Source organism: Hyla sarda, chromosome 6 (assembly GCF_029499605.1).
Source record: "Hyla sarda isolate aHylSar1 chromosome 6, aHylSar1.hap1, whole genome shotgun sequence".
Lineage (NCBI taxonomy): Eukaryota > Metazoa > Chordata > Amphibia > Anura > Hylidae > Hyla > Hyla sarda.
This window is the reverse complement of record NC_079194.1, coordinates 55,964,123-55,977,235: the sequence shown is the minus strand read 5'-3', so window position 1 is coordinate 55,977,235 and position 13,113 is coordinate 55,964,123. Positions and strand designations below refer to the sequence as shown.

General features: G+C 46.4%; 1 protein-coding gene across 6 annotated transcripts in view; it reads right to left on the bottom strand.

Moving 5' to 3' along the window:
* Positions 1-13,113, bottom strand: part of GRIN2B (glutamate ionotropic receptor NMDA type subunit 2B) — a 544,413-nt gene that overhangs the window by 195,271 nt on the left and 336,029 nt on the right. For 5 of the 6 annotated variants that reach the window (XM_056523793.1, XM_056523792.1, XM_056523791.1 and 2 more), the window contains one exon: positions 2,267-2,865. In XM_056523793.1, the coding sequence (XP_056379768.1) occupies positions 2,267-2,865 (599 nt within the window). Of the gene's footprint in view, positions 1-2,266; positions 2,866-5,894; positions 5,991-13,113 lie in introns of those variants that run through there. The other variant, XM_056523794.1, reaches the window with a different exon arrangement.

Sequence of the window (13,113 nt, the reverse complement as noted above, 5' to 3'; positions counted from 1 at the left end):
TGCTTTCTTTGGAGGGAAACTCCATTCCCCCCTCCCCTCTGATCCCACCAGGTAGGGCATCTCTCTTCCTGACCCCTTATCTGTTTGATTCTATGATGGGACCAGAGTGCATGACTTCAATTAGAGCCTTTGACTTCAAAGGAGATGTAAACAAACAGCCAGACCCCCCAATAAAAGGCAATACACAAAACACAGTCTGAATGACCTCTCACCCATGTCTTGGATAAGACATTACACAGTTACAATATTAATACACATATAGGATTTTAATAATCAGGCCTTGGGCCTGACCGATAGATAGATAGATAGATAGATAGATAGATAGATATGAGATAGATAGATAGAAAATGGATAGATAGATAGATAGTTAGACAGGAAATAGATAGATATAAGATAGATAGATAGATATGAGATCAATAGATATAAGATAGATAGATAGATAGATAGATATGAGATATATAGATAGATAGATAGCAACAGAAGAATAGATAGATATGATATAGATAGATATGAGATAGATAGATAGAAAATAGATAGATAGATATGAGATAGATAGATAGACAGGAAATAGATAGATATGAGACAGATAGATAGAAAATGGATAGCTAGATAGCTAGATATGATATAGATAGGTAGATATGATATAGATAGATCGATATAGACAGACAGAAAGATAAGAAGATGAATGGATATATAGAGATTACACTGTATTAGGTGAATACTAAATCCAACATGAACATTGATATTATTTATGTTAAAAATCCATTTGGTCTCAGCCCTGGATATGTTTTTTTTATTCCTTTATTTAATGTCTTTTCTTCAATCCAATCCCAAAAATTCAGCCCATTTCAAGACTCTTTTATGCTTTTGTATGCTTTGCGGGTGACCTGCACAGCCCCTCTTTTTTAAATATTACAAAAATTGTTCCCTTATAGTCTCGAATAATGGTCTTTTTCTACGGCCCACACATACATTTTCTGCATCCACAATGGATACCATAAATGACCCCTTTGGTACAATGCGTAATGAGATTTCTTGGAAACATTGTGTTCTAGATTTTCCTTTATAGATCTTTGAGTTGTACATTTTCAGCAAGAATAATGTCCGAGCCTAAACCTGCTATGGGTGTCAGAATTATGGGAATTGTGGAAACTTGCTATGGGGAAGGTACTATCCACTGTCTTGGATCCTCTAAGGGTAGGGTCCCACGTGACGTATTTTGCTGCGTATTTGCTGCTGTGTATTTTCTTACCCATTAAAGTCAATAGGTAGCAAAATATGCAGTTAATTTTGCTACCATTAACTTCAATTGGTAGGAAAATACGCAGCAGCAAAATACGGCACATGTGAACTTACCCTCAAAACACATTTGGAGGACATCAAGCAGATAGCGGATAGCCACCTGACCCAATCATTCAGGATTTGTAAAATTTTATTTTTCACTTTTGGAATCTTAGTATTCACCTCTTTTTTTTATACATAAGTACTTGATATTAATATGTTGTTGTTTTAACCTTCTCCTACCTTCACATTACCTATTGCACTTTCCACCTCCTGCACATAACCTTTAGTCTTAGTACAATTTTGGTGGATACACATGAACTGGCTTATGACTATATTGGTTAACTAAAGCGGGGGCAATTCTGAGAATACCACTCTGGTAAACTTATAAAGGAAGCCTGCAAACTATCATAGTCCATTCCCTGATGAAGGAAAGAGTATTTTTCAAAACCAGTTGGACTGTTTTTGCTACATCACAAATCAGTGTCACAGAGCAATATTTCTTAACATGTGATCCTCTGACTGTTGCAAAACTACAATCCCAGTATGCCCGGACAGCCTTCGGCTGTCCGGGCATACTGGGAGTTGTAGTTATGCAACAGCTGGAGGCTCACTGGTTGGAAAACATTGCCTTACAGCGAGTAAAATGCACACAACAAACTTCACTCTGTCTTTTTCTTTGAAGAACCCACTGTCCTATAGAAGAATTGTCCTTCCATAGGGCACCATATTGAACAGACAGACCTGCTATAATATTTGTAGATATATCAAGATGGCTTACATACAGTATGTGGAAGCACCATACAACTTATGGTGGATCCATGCATTGGACAGGGTTGCACTTGTATATTCCAGCACCTACGACAATGACTATTACTAGAACGGTGAATTGTTTCCTGGATGACTCCGAAGCTATTTGGATTCCACCAATGCTCCATGTATGGCTGACATCATGTTCTCCAAAACATGGCATTCTCCATCTTACCTGTTCAACACATGGGCGTCATCGTGTCTACTTTCTTGAATGTTGAAGCAGCTGCTCTTGGACTGTGGAATGGATTTGTGCTCGGACAACATGGTAGAAGCTGCGGTGGTGATTATAGCAATCCCGTCTCTCACTCGAGCAGGAAGGTCATAGTCCCACTCGTCGTAGGACACAGAGATGAGTCCAGTAGGGAACTCAGCGGGCACAGTGTCGGTGTCACCAGCCACGAGGCTGGGTACAATCCATGTGTAGCCATAACCCGTCAATCCAACCGAATGGGCCACTTCAAATATATAAGTGGCTTCTTCTTTTGTGCAATACAGCAGGATGACAGGACTTTGGAGCTTCTTAAGTTGGTTTTGAATCTTAGAGTCATTGTCATCTAAGGACATATCCAGATGTATGACTTCTTCTAGTTCCCAACCCACAAAGCTATTTTCGATGGTGCTCCGCACCTTATTCTCAAAGTCTTGGTATCCGGGGAAGTAGGTAGTGACGATGGAGAAAATGTACCAGTCATATTCCTCCATGATGTTCAGCATTACAGAAGCCTGTTGTTCAATGGAGGGCCCAAACTGGAAGAACATCGAAGATTCTTCCTGTAAATCAAAAGAAAACATAAGGAATGAGTAATAACGCACAGACAAAGACACAAAACATTCATGGAATAGGTTAAAGGGGTACTCCGGTGGAATTTTTTTTTTTTTTTAAATCAACTGTTGGTAGAAAGTTGAACAGATTTGTAAATGACTTCTATTTTAAAATCGTAATCCTTCCAGTACTTATAAGCTGCTGTATACTACAGAGGAAGTTCTTTTCATTTTGAATTTCTTTTCTGTCTGACCACAGTGCTCTCTGCTGACACCTCTGTCTGTCTCAGGAACCGTCAAGAGCAGGAGAAGTTTTCTATGGGGATTTGCTCCTACTCTGGACAGTTCCCGACATGAACAGAGGTGTCAGCAGAGAGCACTGTGGTCATACTGAAAAGAAATTTAAAAAGAAAAGAACTTCCTCTGTAGTATACAGCAGCTGATAAGTACTGGAAGGATTAAGATTTTTTAATAGAAGTAATTTACGAATCTGTTTAACTTTCTGGCACCAGTTTACTTAAAAAAAAAAAAATTTGTTTTCCACCGGAGTACCCCTTTAAGTCAGTCAACATTAGCGACACTGCAATCGAAAGGGGGAACGAGAAAAGAACAAAGCTCCTCTCGGCCTACCCTGCTTTGTTACACATCAATGTGGTTTGCCAAGATTGAAGAATAAATAATGACCAATGAAGGACCTGCCATAAAATAACCAAAAATAATAATAATAATATAATAACCAGATAAATCCTTTGCTTCTCCAATACTGATGGTGGTCCGTCACAGACGGGAGTTACCTGCATATCCATCTGACCACTTGCCTCATGTATGGCATAAGACAGTAGCATGGCAAGCGAAGACCAGTGGGGACCCTGGCCAGCTGCCATATTTGTCAGGTGAGTCTGTACTCACCTGAACAAATATGGTGGCCCTCCAGTGGTCCCAAATAGTCTTTGTTTACCATGTTATTTAATGCAATTTCTCCTGCTTAATCTTAGAACACTCCTTTAAATTTGATCCCAGGATATATATATATATATATATATATATATATATATATATATATATATATATATATACTGTATATATGTATATATATATATATATATATATATATATATATATATATATATATATTTATATAATGAGACGCAGCTGATAAATGATTGGCTGGCATGCTACAATATTAATGTGGTGCATTGCAACATTGTGCGCCATTTACATAGCAACGCTATCTGACAACAAAGTATATGAATTGTGCCTTCACGATTAAGCTAGATATTCTAATGCAGTGGTCTCCAAACTGTGGACATCCAGCTGTTGCAAAACTACAACTCCCAGCATGCCCGGACAGCCGTTGGCTGTCCGGGCATGCTGACAGTTGTAGTTTTGCAACAGCTGGAGGTCTACAGTTTGGCAGCCACTGCTTTAACAGGTAAGCGGTAACACGCCACAGCATGCATTTGGAAGCTGCTACATTTAGCAGTTTTTTGCAAAAGGATTTCCGTAACTTCAATAGAATTCGGATGAGGCTGCAGCACGTGTGTTCCACCACCGCTTCATTTATGCTTCTCAATGAGGTTATGTTGGTGACAAAGAAAATACTGAGAGATCTATCAAAACCTGTGTAGAGGACGAGTGGTGCAGATGCCCATAGCAACCAACCAGATTGCGTCTTTTATTTTTAAAAAGGATTCCGAAAAATGAAAGAAGCGATCTGATTGGTTGCTATGGGCAACTGCACCACTCGTCCTCTACACAGGTTTTAATAAATCTCCCCCAGGGTTCTTGAGACTTCCATTCTAGTGATTCTTGGGGCTTCAGCAGTCAAACATGTATCCCTTATCGACATGATTGGCGGGAAAAACCTCTTTAAGGTAGGGGCACACGTAGTGCATCCACAGTATATTTGACGCTGTGGATGCGCTACTGACTGCCCCTTTTTTGGCCCTGTGTCCTGATTTGTCTGCTTGTAGCAGCAATACACCGCTATGAGACACAGCGGGAGCTGCGAGCCGCCTGCGCTCATGCGTAGTGTACTCACAGACTAGTGTTGAGCGGCATAGGCCATATTCGAATTCGCGAATATTTGCGAATATATGGACGAATATTCGTCATATATTCGCGAATATTCGCATATTCGTTATATTCTCGTTTTATTTTCGCATATGCGAACATTCGCGTATGCGAAAATTAACATATGTGAATATTAGCATATACAAAATTAGCATACGCGCAAATTCGCATATGCGAAATTTTGCATGTGCTAATTTTCGCATATGCGAATTTTCGCGCACCAGTCTCACACAGTAATATTAGAGCCTTCTTTACACCACACAAGCTGGAAGCAGAGAGGGATGATCACTGTGATGTGTACTGTGAAAAAAAAATAAAAAAATAAAACGAATATTCGTAATTACGAATATATAGCGCTATATTCGCGAAATTCGCGAATTCGCGAATATGCGATATTCGCGAATAATATTCGAATTGCGAATATTTGCGAGCAACACTATCACAGACATCGTGGCCGCTCTCGGCCTAGCAGAGGGAGCGACCGGGATGTCTGTGAGTACACTGCACATGCATGCGCACAACTCACAGCTCCCTCTGTGTCTGCTCGTAGTGGCGGATTGCTCCAATACACTGTGGATGCGCTACATGTGAACCTACCCTTAGGGTCTATTCACACATTCAGGATCCAGCGCATATTTGATGCGTAGGATTTGAAGCTGTGTTCAGTCATTTTGTTTACATTGAACTCTGCAGTATAAAATCTGCAGCATCAAATCCTGTGCATCAAACATGCGTTGAATACTGTACATGTGAAAACACCCTTGATAAACAATTTTACAAAATGACCTGTGGTGGCCCAGTATGGGAGGTGTTGCCCCGTACCCTTGCTGCCCATCAGGCAGCCTCCCTACAGTGTCCCCTGGGCCCCTTGCATTTGTGCCCCCCCCCTCCCCCATGTAAATATGTTTCTAATGTATTATACCATGTAATGTGTTCAGAAACATTGTCACTTTTAGACTGTTTACCATGTGACTTGTCATGTGATTGTTACCCAGGAGGTACCAGTGACCAGGTGATCCCAGTGGTGACCTATGGGCTCCCTGCTAGTCTCCCCCATATAAGTCCTGGGTGGAGCTTCTCTCTCTTTTCTTTAAAGTCTTTGCTGAGGAAAAGTTGAGTCCTAGAGAGTCTCCAGAGTCCTTGGAGGCCTCAAGTCCAGTCTGCAGCCACAGTCAATTGCAAGTAAGCTACAGTCAGTCATCAGTCAAGTCAGTCCCTGTCAGCAACTGTCAAGTCAGTGTGGCCTGCATTAAAATGTCTAGTCCTACTACAAGTCCCAGCAAGCCCATAAGGTTTCTGAGTCACTGGTCCCCTCCGTGGCCCTGGCTGGACTGTATAGACTTTACCATCTGTCTACCCTCAGTAAATCTACCGTTATCTGTAACTTGGCATCTGAGTCATTATTGCCCCCGTGCCTAGCCCAGGATCCGCCGGTATACCTTCAGGTGGTATCAAGGATAAACCATGCCCTGACGTCATGAATACAAGGGGTTAATTTCATCTGCCCCTAGGGTAACAACATCTGCCCTCATCACCCCCCCCCCCCCCCCCATTACCACAGACCCATATTGGCTTTAGCACCAAACATACTAAAATGATTTTTTTCTGACAATTGGAATATAAAAAGCCTTTACATCTTCTGTTTGAGCCCATGAGATCATCAGCTGTGTCTCTGGAAGAATCACTGTTAAAGGGGTACTCCAAAGGAAAAAAAAATTCTAATCAACTGGTGCAAGAATGTTAAACAGTAAATGACTTCTATTTAAAAATCTTAATGTTTCCATTACTTATCAGCTGCTGTATGCTCCACAGGAAGTTGTATTTCTTTCTGGAGTTCTTTTCAGTCTGACCACAGTGCTCTCTGCTGACACCTCTGTCCATGTACGGAACTGTCCAGAGTACAAGCAAATCCCTATGGCAAACCTCTCCTGCTCAGTACAGTTACTGACATGGTCAAAGATGTCAGCAGAGAGCACTGGGATCAGACAGACAAGAACTACACAACTTCCTCTGGGACATACAGCAGTTGATTAGTACTGGAAGGGTTAAGATTTTTAAATTCCAAGTAATTTAAAATTTTCTGTTTAACTTTCTGGCACCAATTAGTTTGAAGGCCATGTTCACATAGCAGAATTTCTGAGCAAGATCTGGCGGAAAAAAAATTAGCTCGGAAATTCTGTTGCAGAACACAGAAAAGCTGCCAAAATTCTGCGCCAATCCTGTTTGGCAAGCTTTGCTGAACCAAATTGCGGAAATTCCACCATGTGAACATAGTTTGACTAGTGCGTAGTTTGAGTATGCAATAGATCAGTGGTCTCCAAACTGTGGCCCCTTCAGCTGTTGCAAAACTACAACCCCCAGCATGCCGGGACAGCCAACAGCTGTCTGAGCATGCTGGGAGTTGTAGTTTTGCAAGTACTGGAGGTCCACAGTTTGGAGACCACTGCAGTAGACCGTGTCAGTGTCATGTATTAGTTCAGCTAGTAGAAGGATTTCCTCTCTATAATCTTTCCCAGGGATGCTTTCATTTGTCGGAAGCCTCGGCTCTGCGGTTCACCATCTGGGTCTTCTATGTCCTACCCTCAAGGTAGGTCCTAATGTCTTCCATGGCCTAAAGCTGATGTTATGTAGAAGAAGACATGAGAACCTCTGAAGGTGCGACCTCTGTAGACATCGGTGCAAAGGCCAAAACTGAAACGATTGAGTGAGAAAGAAACGGTACAAGAAAGTGTTTGCTTTCTGGCACGTCTATATGGAACCACATGACTGGAGGGGCAAGCTGTGCATAACTAGCTTGCCCCCTGACTGGTGAGCAGTTAAGGGGTTAAGAAATATACAGGCAAGGTTTTTAGCCCCCTCCCCCGCCTGTAAAACTTGTTGGTAACTATAGTGGTATGTCCCATGGGTGGGGGGGGGGGGGGGGGAAGGAGTGCACCAATCAGGGGTTTAATAGTTTCCCGGGCTTTCAGGGGCCCTCCCCTGGGTATTTATAGCTGTGGTACCTCCCTTCCCCCCTCAATCTGCCCAGGACCCGGAGTTTTGCCCTACCTCCCTTTTTTGTATCTCTGTTTCTTGCAAGTCACAGCTTGGCGGTAAGAAGACGGTGAAAGCGGGGTCAACCCGGGGTAGACCTCCACACAGGACGGCGTGGCAGCACCTCTCGGGTTGGCAAGAAGCCAATTGGTGTCTTTGTTACAGTTAAATTGTTATGTATATAAGTAATTTTATAAATAAAGCTGTGGCCGATCCCCACCCATAAAATAGTTGAATTGTTGTTGTGTCAGTTATTATTTAATTATTTATTGTAGTATGGGGGAGGGGTAGTTATAGCCTGCTAGGAGCTAATTGGGTCTCAACAGTCTGTATAGACAATTACACTTACTGTTATATACTATAGTAGCATTACGTTTCGGCATTAGATGGGCATTATTACATAGGCCAAAGGTTGTTCGGGCATGCTGGAAGTTGTAGTTTTGTAAAAGCACTCTGGTTGGGAAACACTGGCTCGTCTCTGGAACATCTATATCTAGGCATGGGGCCTTTGGCTGTCCGGACATTCTGGGAATTGTAGTTTTGCAACAGCTGAGGCTCACTGGTTGGGCTGGTTTGTAATGGAGCTAAAACAGCCCTACTGGTTTTGAAAAATACTCTTTTCTTCATCAGGGACTGGATTGTGATAACCTGCAGGCTTCCTTTATAGCTTTACTACAGAGGCATCCTCACAATCCCACCCCAAAGGCTGTCTGAATATGGTGGAAGTTGTAAATTTGCAACAGCTGGAGGCACCCTGGTTGGGAAACACTGGCGTAGACATCAATTTGACACCAATGCATGAGAAGGACTTTTGTGGCATTACTTTACACTGCCATGTGTTACTATTATGGCCCGGGAACAATGCATTAGTAGGTATACGTAAAATATGGGAACAATCTGTTCTACCGTGGCACGACTGCGTTATGTGGCGACTACTGTGTTGGCACAATAGCGCACTTACAAATTGTTTTGTTGGCAGAAGTCGCTACGTGGCACTTGCTGTGTGAGAACAATTTCTCTGTGGGCATTACTTGATGTGAACTTTATGCAGGAGCTAAAATAATACGCGTTACTTTAGCAGTCACTTAGAGGTAATTCACTTGCGCACGACGCTGACCTCTATTCATTTGCCGTCCCGGATATTCCGAAGGCCGTAGAGCTACGAGAAAACGATTGCTAAAATACTGATATATGTGATAAATTAACAGGAAAAACAACATATTAGCCCAAGTGTCACTGCCTTAAAACACCTGGCTGAAAACGGCGCCATGCGGCGTTATTTGTCTAAGGAATCTCTAGTGAAATCGAAGGGAAATGTCAGACGCAAATACACACAGTCATTAATCCTGAGAAGACATGCGGAAAAAAGGCTCAGCCGCCATCACTACTTATTCCATCGCTTGATGTTTTAGGTGTGTATGTGTGTAACATGTTTATATGTGTGTGTGTAACATGTTTATATGTATGTGTGTAACATGTTTATATGTATGTGTGTAACATGTTTATATGTGTGCATAAATTGTATGTACAGTGGTCCCTCAACATACGATGGTAATCCATTCCAAATGGACCATCGTTTGTTGAAACCATCGTATGTTGAGGGATCCGTGCAATGTAAAGTATAGGACAGTGGTCTACAACCTGCGGACCTCCAGATGTTGCAAAACTACAACACCCAGCATGCCCGGACAGCCAAAGCTGTCCGGGCATGCTGGGAGTTGTAGTTTTGCAACATCTGGAGGTCCGCAGGTTGAAGACCACTGGTAGAGGAAGTTGTACTCACCTGTCCCCGCCGCTCCGGACCGTCACCGCTCGTCACCGCTGCCCGGGATGTCGCCTTCCATCGCTGTCCCCGATGCTCCGGCAAGGCCTCTGCTTCCCCGGCATCCGCGCTCTCCGTCGCCGCCATCACGTCGCTACGCACGCCGCTCCTATTGGATGACGGGACAGCGTGCGCGGCGACGTGATAACGACGATGGAGAGTGCCGACGATGCAGGGGATCCCGAAGAGGACGCGCCGGAGCCCCGAGGACAGGTAAGTGATCGTCAGCGGACCACACGGGGCACCGTGAACGGCTATCCGGTGGCAGCTGAAGCAGTCTGCGCTGCCGGATAGCCGTTTATGCGATGGCCCCGACATACAAAAGCATCATATGTTGATGCTGCCTTCAACATGCGATGGCCTCTGAGAGGCCATCGTATGTTTAAATGATCGTATGTCGGGGCCATCATAGGTCGGGGGGTTACTGTATATTAGAATGTGCCCTGTATGTGCTGTGGGGGAAATTTATCAAAACCTGTGTAGAGGAAAAGTTGACCAGTTGCCCATAGCAACCAGTCAGATTGCTTCTTTCAAAATGAAAGTACCGATCTGATTGGTTGCTATGAGCAACTCAGCAACTTTTCTTCATAAATCTCCCCCTTATGTGTACAGTGATCCCTCAACTTACAATGGCCTCAACATACAATAGTTTCAACATACAATGGTCTTTTCTGGACCATTGTAACTTGAAACCAGACTCAACATACAATGTACGGACAGTCCAGATCTGTGAAACGTGTCACAACTGGAGGAACTGACCAATCAGAATGGGCATTCACTGATAAATCACCTGTATTACTGAAGCATATGCACTGACTGGTGTCTGGTAGCGCCCCCTACAGTACAGGGAGGAACTACAAGTTCTGTACTACTCCTTACCTGTGCCAGGATTAGCTGCTCCTTTTGGACACCAAGTAAGGGCGGCTCCATTTGGGACACTGTGTGTACTGTATAGGACCCTGAAGAAGCTTCTGTCCTCTACATAAACCATTGTTTCCCAACCAGGGAGCCTTCAGCTGTTGCAAAACTACAACTCCCAGCATGCCTGGACAGCCAATGGCTGTCCGGGCATGCTGGGAGTTGTAGTTTTGCAACAGCTGGAGGCACCCTGGTTGGGAAACACTGACATAGACAGTGATTTACAGCTCCCAGCAGATCTTTCTTACTTTTATATGTAAGGACTTGCTTCATCTGTATCAATTATCTACTTATTTTTCTTTAATCCTGACTTTTTCCTATTTTTGGATGACATTTTGGGGCTTCAGAACCAATTACCAGGTTTCCATAGAGTTCTGGTCTCAACATACAATGGTTTCAACATACAATGGTCGTACAGAAAGCCCTGGAGGGGACAGAATGGGAACGGAGGGGCCCCATGACAGGGGTATTATGCGGGAAGGTAGGGGTTAAATGTGAGGAGTTTAGAGGAGGGAGCTAGGGAAGCGCGGGCTTTTAGTGAGGGAGTAGGGAGGAGTTAAGGAGGGTATATAGGAGAGGGCATTTGTACGGGGGCCACAATCTGCGTGGCTGAAGAAGTGTCCCTACCTGTGCCATGGCAGACATGGAGGCGATTCTGCGGCGCGTGCGGGATGAGGTCCTCCGGTGCGGCTCCCAGTGGCTGGAGGACGCGCTCCCATCCCTCACCGCCTCTCCGGTGCTTTCGGCGGGGGAGTCCGGGCCCCGTTCTAGCGGCCGGCGCTCTCGCCCGCCGGAGCGCCTGTCACCTGCAGCTTCCCCTATTCCCAGGCGCCGACGGGTGAGTCCTTCTCCGGCCGCTTCCTGCCGTGGGTCCGGAGCGTCGGGCGGGGGGCGGTCCGGTCAGGCACCCCTCGGTCGGCCTGTTGTGAGGAGCGGTGCGGGGCGTGCTGTCGGCGCGCCCCAGGGCTTCGGTGAGGGACCGGCGCGTGGTGCGGCCCGCTCTGGAGGGCGGGCCCGGCGGAGATCCGGAGCTGCTGTTTCCTCTGCCCCTCCGTCGGTGGGGCAGTCTCCTACAGGCCTAGTTGCTACCCGGGCCGTGATTCATGTTGCGCCCTCTGCTTTCTCTTCCAGGGGGAGCAGGAGGGCTGGTTCTGCGGTGTCCCCTGCTGCTGCTGCCGGCAGGGGGGCGGTGCTTCTGGGAGGAGATGAGATCGAGGCTGCTCTCAGTGAGGTCAGTGAGGATGATCTGCTGCTGCTGGCTGGAGAATCTACAGAGACCCTGGACCCGCTGTCTTGTCCCCTGCTCCCCTCCGGGGTTGTAGCGGGTGTTGGCGTCAGCGGGGTTCGGTCGCCACCACTGCCCGTCCAAGCCGCTGGTGGGGCGAATTCTGCTGCTGTGGAGTCGTCGGACGGGGTCCCCCCGGTCCTTTCCTTGGAAGATGTGTCTGTCACCCGTGATGTCTGGAGTCGCCCTTCTTCTGGAGTTACGGCCGCTGGTTCCGAGCCGGTGAGGTCGGGTGAGTCTACCACTGTCTCCAGTCTGGGCGATTTACAATTGTTTTTTAATGGCTTGCATGCTTTACTGCGGGGGAGTGGTCTGGGGGCGGGGGGTTCCCAGGTGTCTCCGGTACCTGTTTGGGGGGCTGGGGGGGTGCAGCAGGCTGGGGGGGGTGCTGGGGTGTCGGGTCCGGTTGGGGGGACTGGGTCGGGTTCGTCGGTGGGGGCCCCGGTAGTGGCGGCGTCGGGCTCTGGGGGAGGGGTTTGACTTGCGGATGCGGCTAGGGGGGAGATTTATGTTTGTTTTGAGGGCCCATTGGGAAATTTGGAAGCGGGAGTATGTCGTCATTTTTTCGCTCCTGCCGCTGGATAAGTTCAACTTGGACAGGGTCCGGCCGGACGAGTCTAAGCGGTTGGAAAAGGTGGAGGAGGAGGAGCGTCGGCGGTATCGGCTGATACCGTGGACGTTCTCCAATTGGCTTCAGGCCTTCGCCATTTTGGCTAGCGTGGTGGGTGAGAGGGCGCCGGAGTCCTGCTCCGGTCTCTTCTGCTACATGGATGCGGTGGGGGAGGCGTATCGGATTTATGGGGGCTCGGCGTGGCTTCGGTACGACGAGCAGTTCCGGCAACGCATGGCAGTGCGTCCGGATCTGCGTTGGGAGCATAAGGATATCGGTTTGTGGATGCGGCTGATGGCGGCTCCTCGTAGCGGGACCGGGCCGCAGTCCTTTCGGGACGGTGTCGGGGGTTCGGGTTTGGGGTCAGGGCGGTCAGGGGGGGCCGGGCGTGGGGTTTGTTGGCAGTTCAACGAAGGGAGCTGCAAGTTCGGGGCGGATTGCCGGTTCAAGCACGAATGTTCCGGTTGCGGGGGTGGGGGACACGGTTTGTCACGCTGTTTCCGGCGGGGGAAGGGT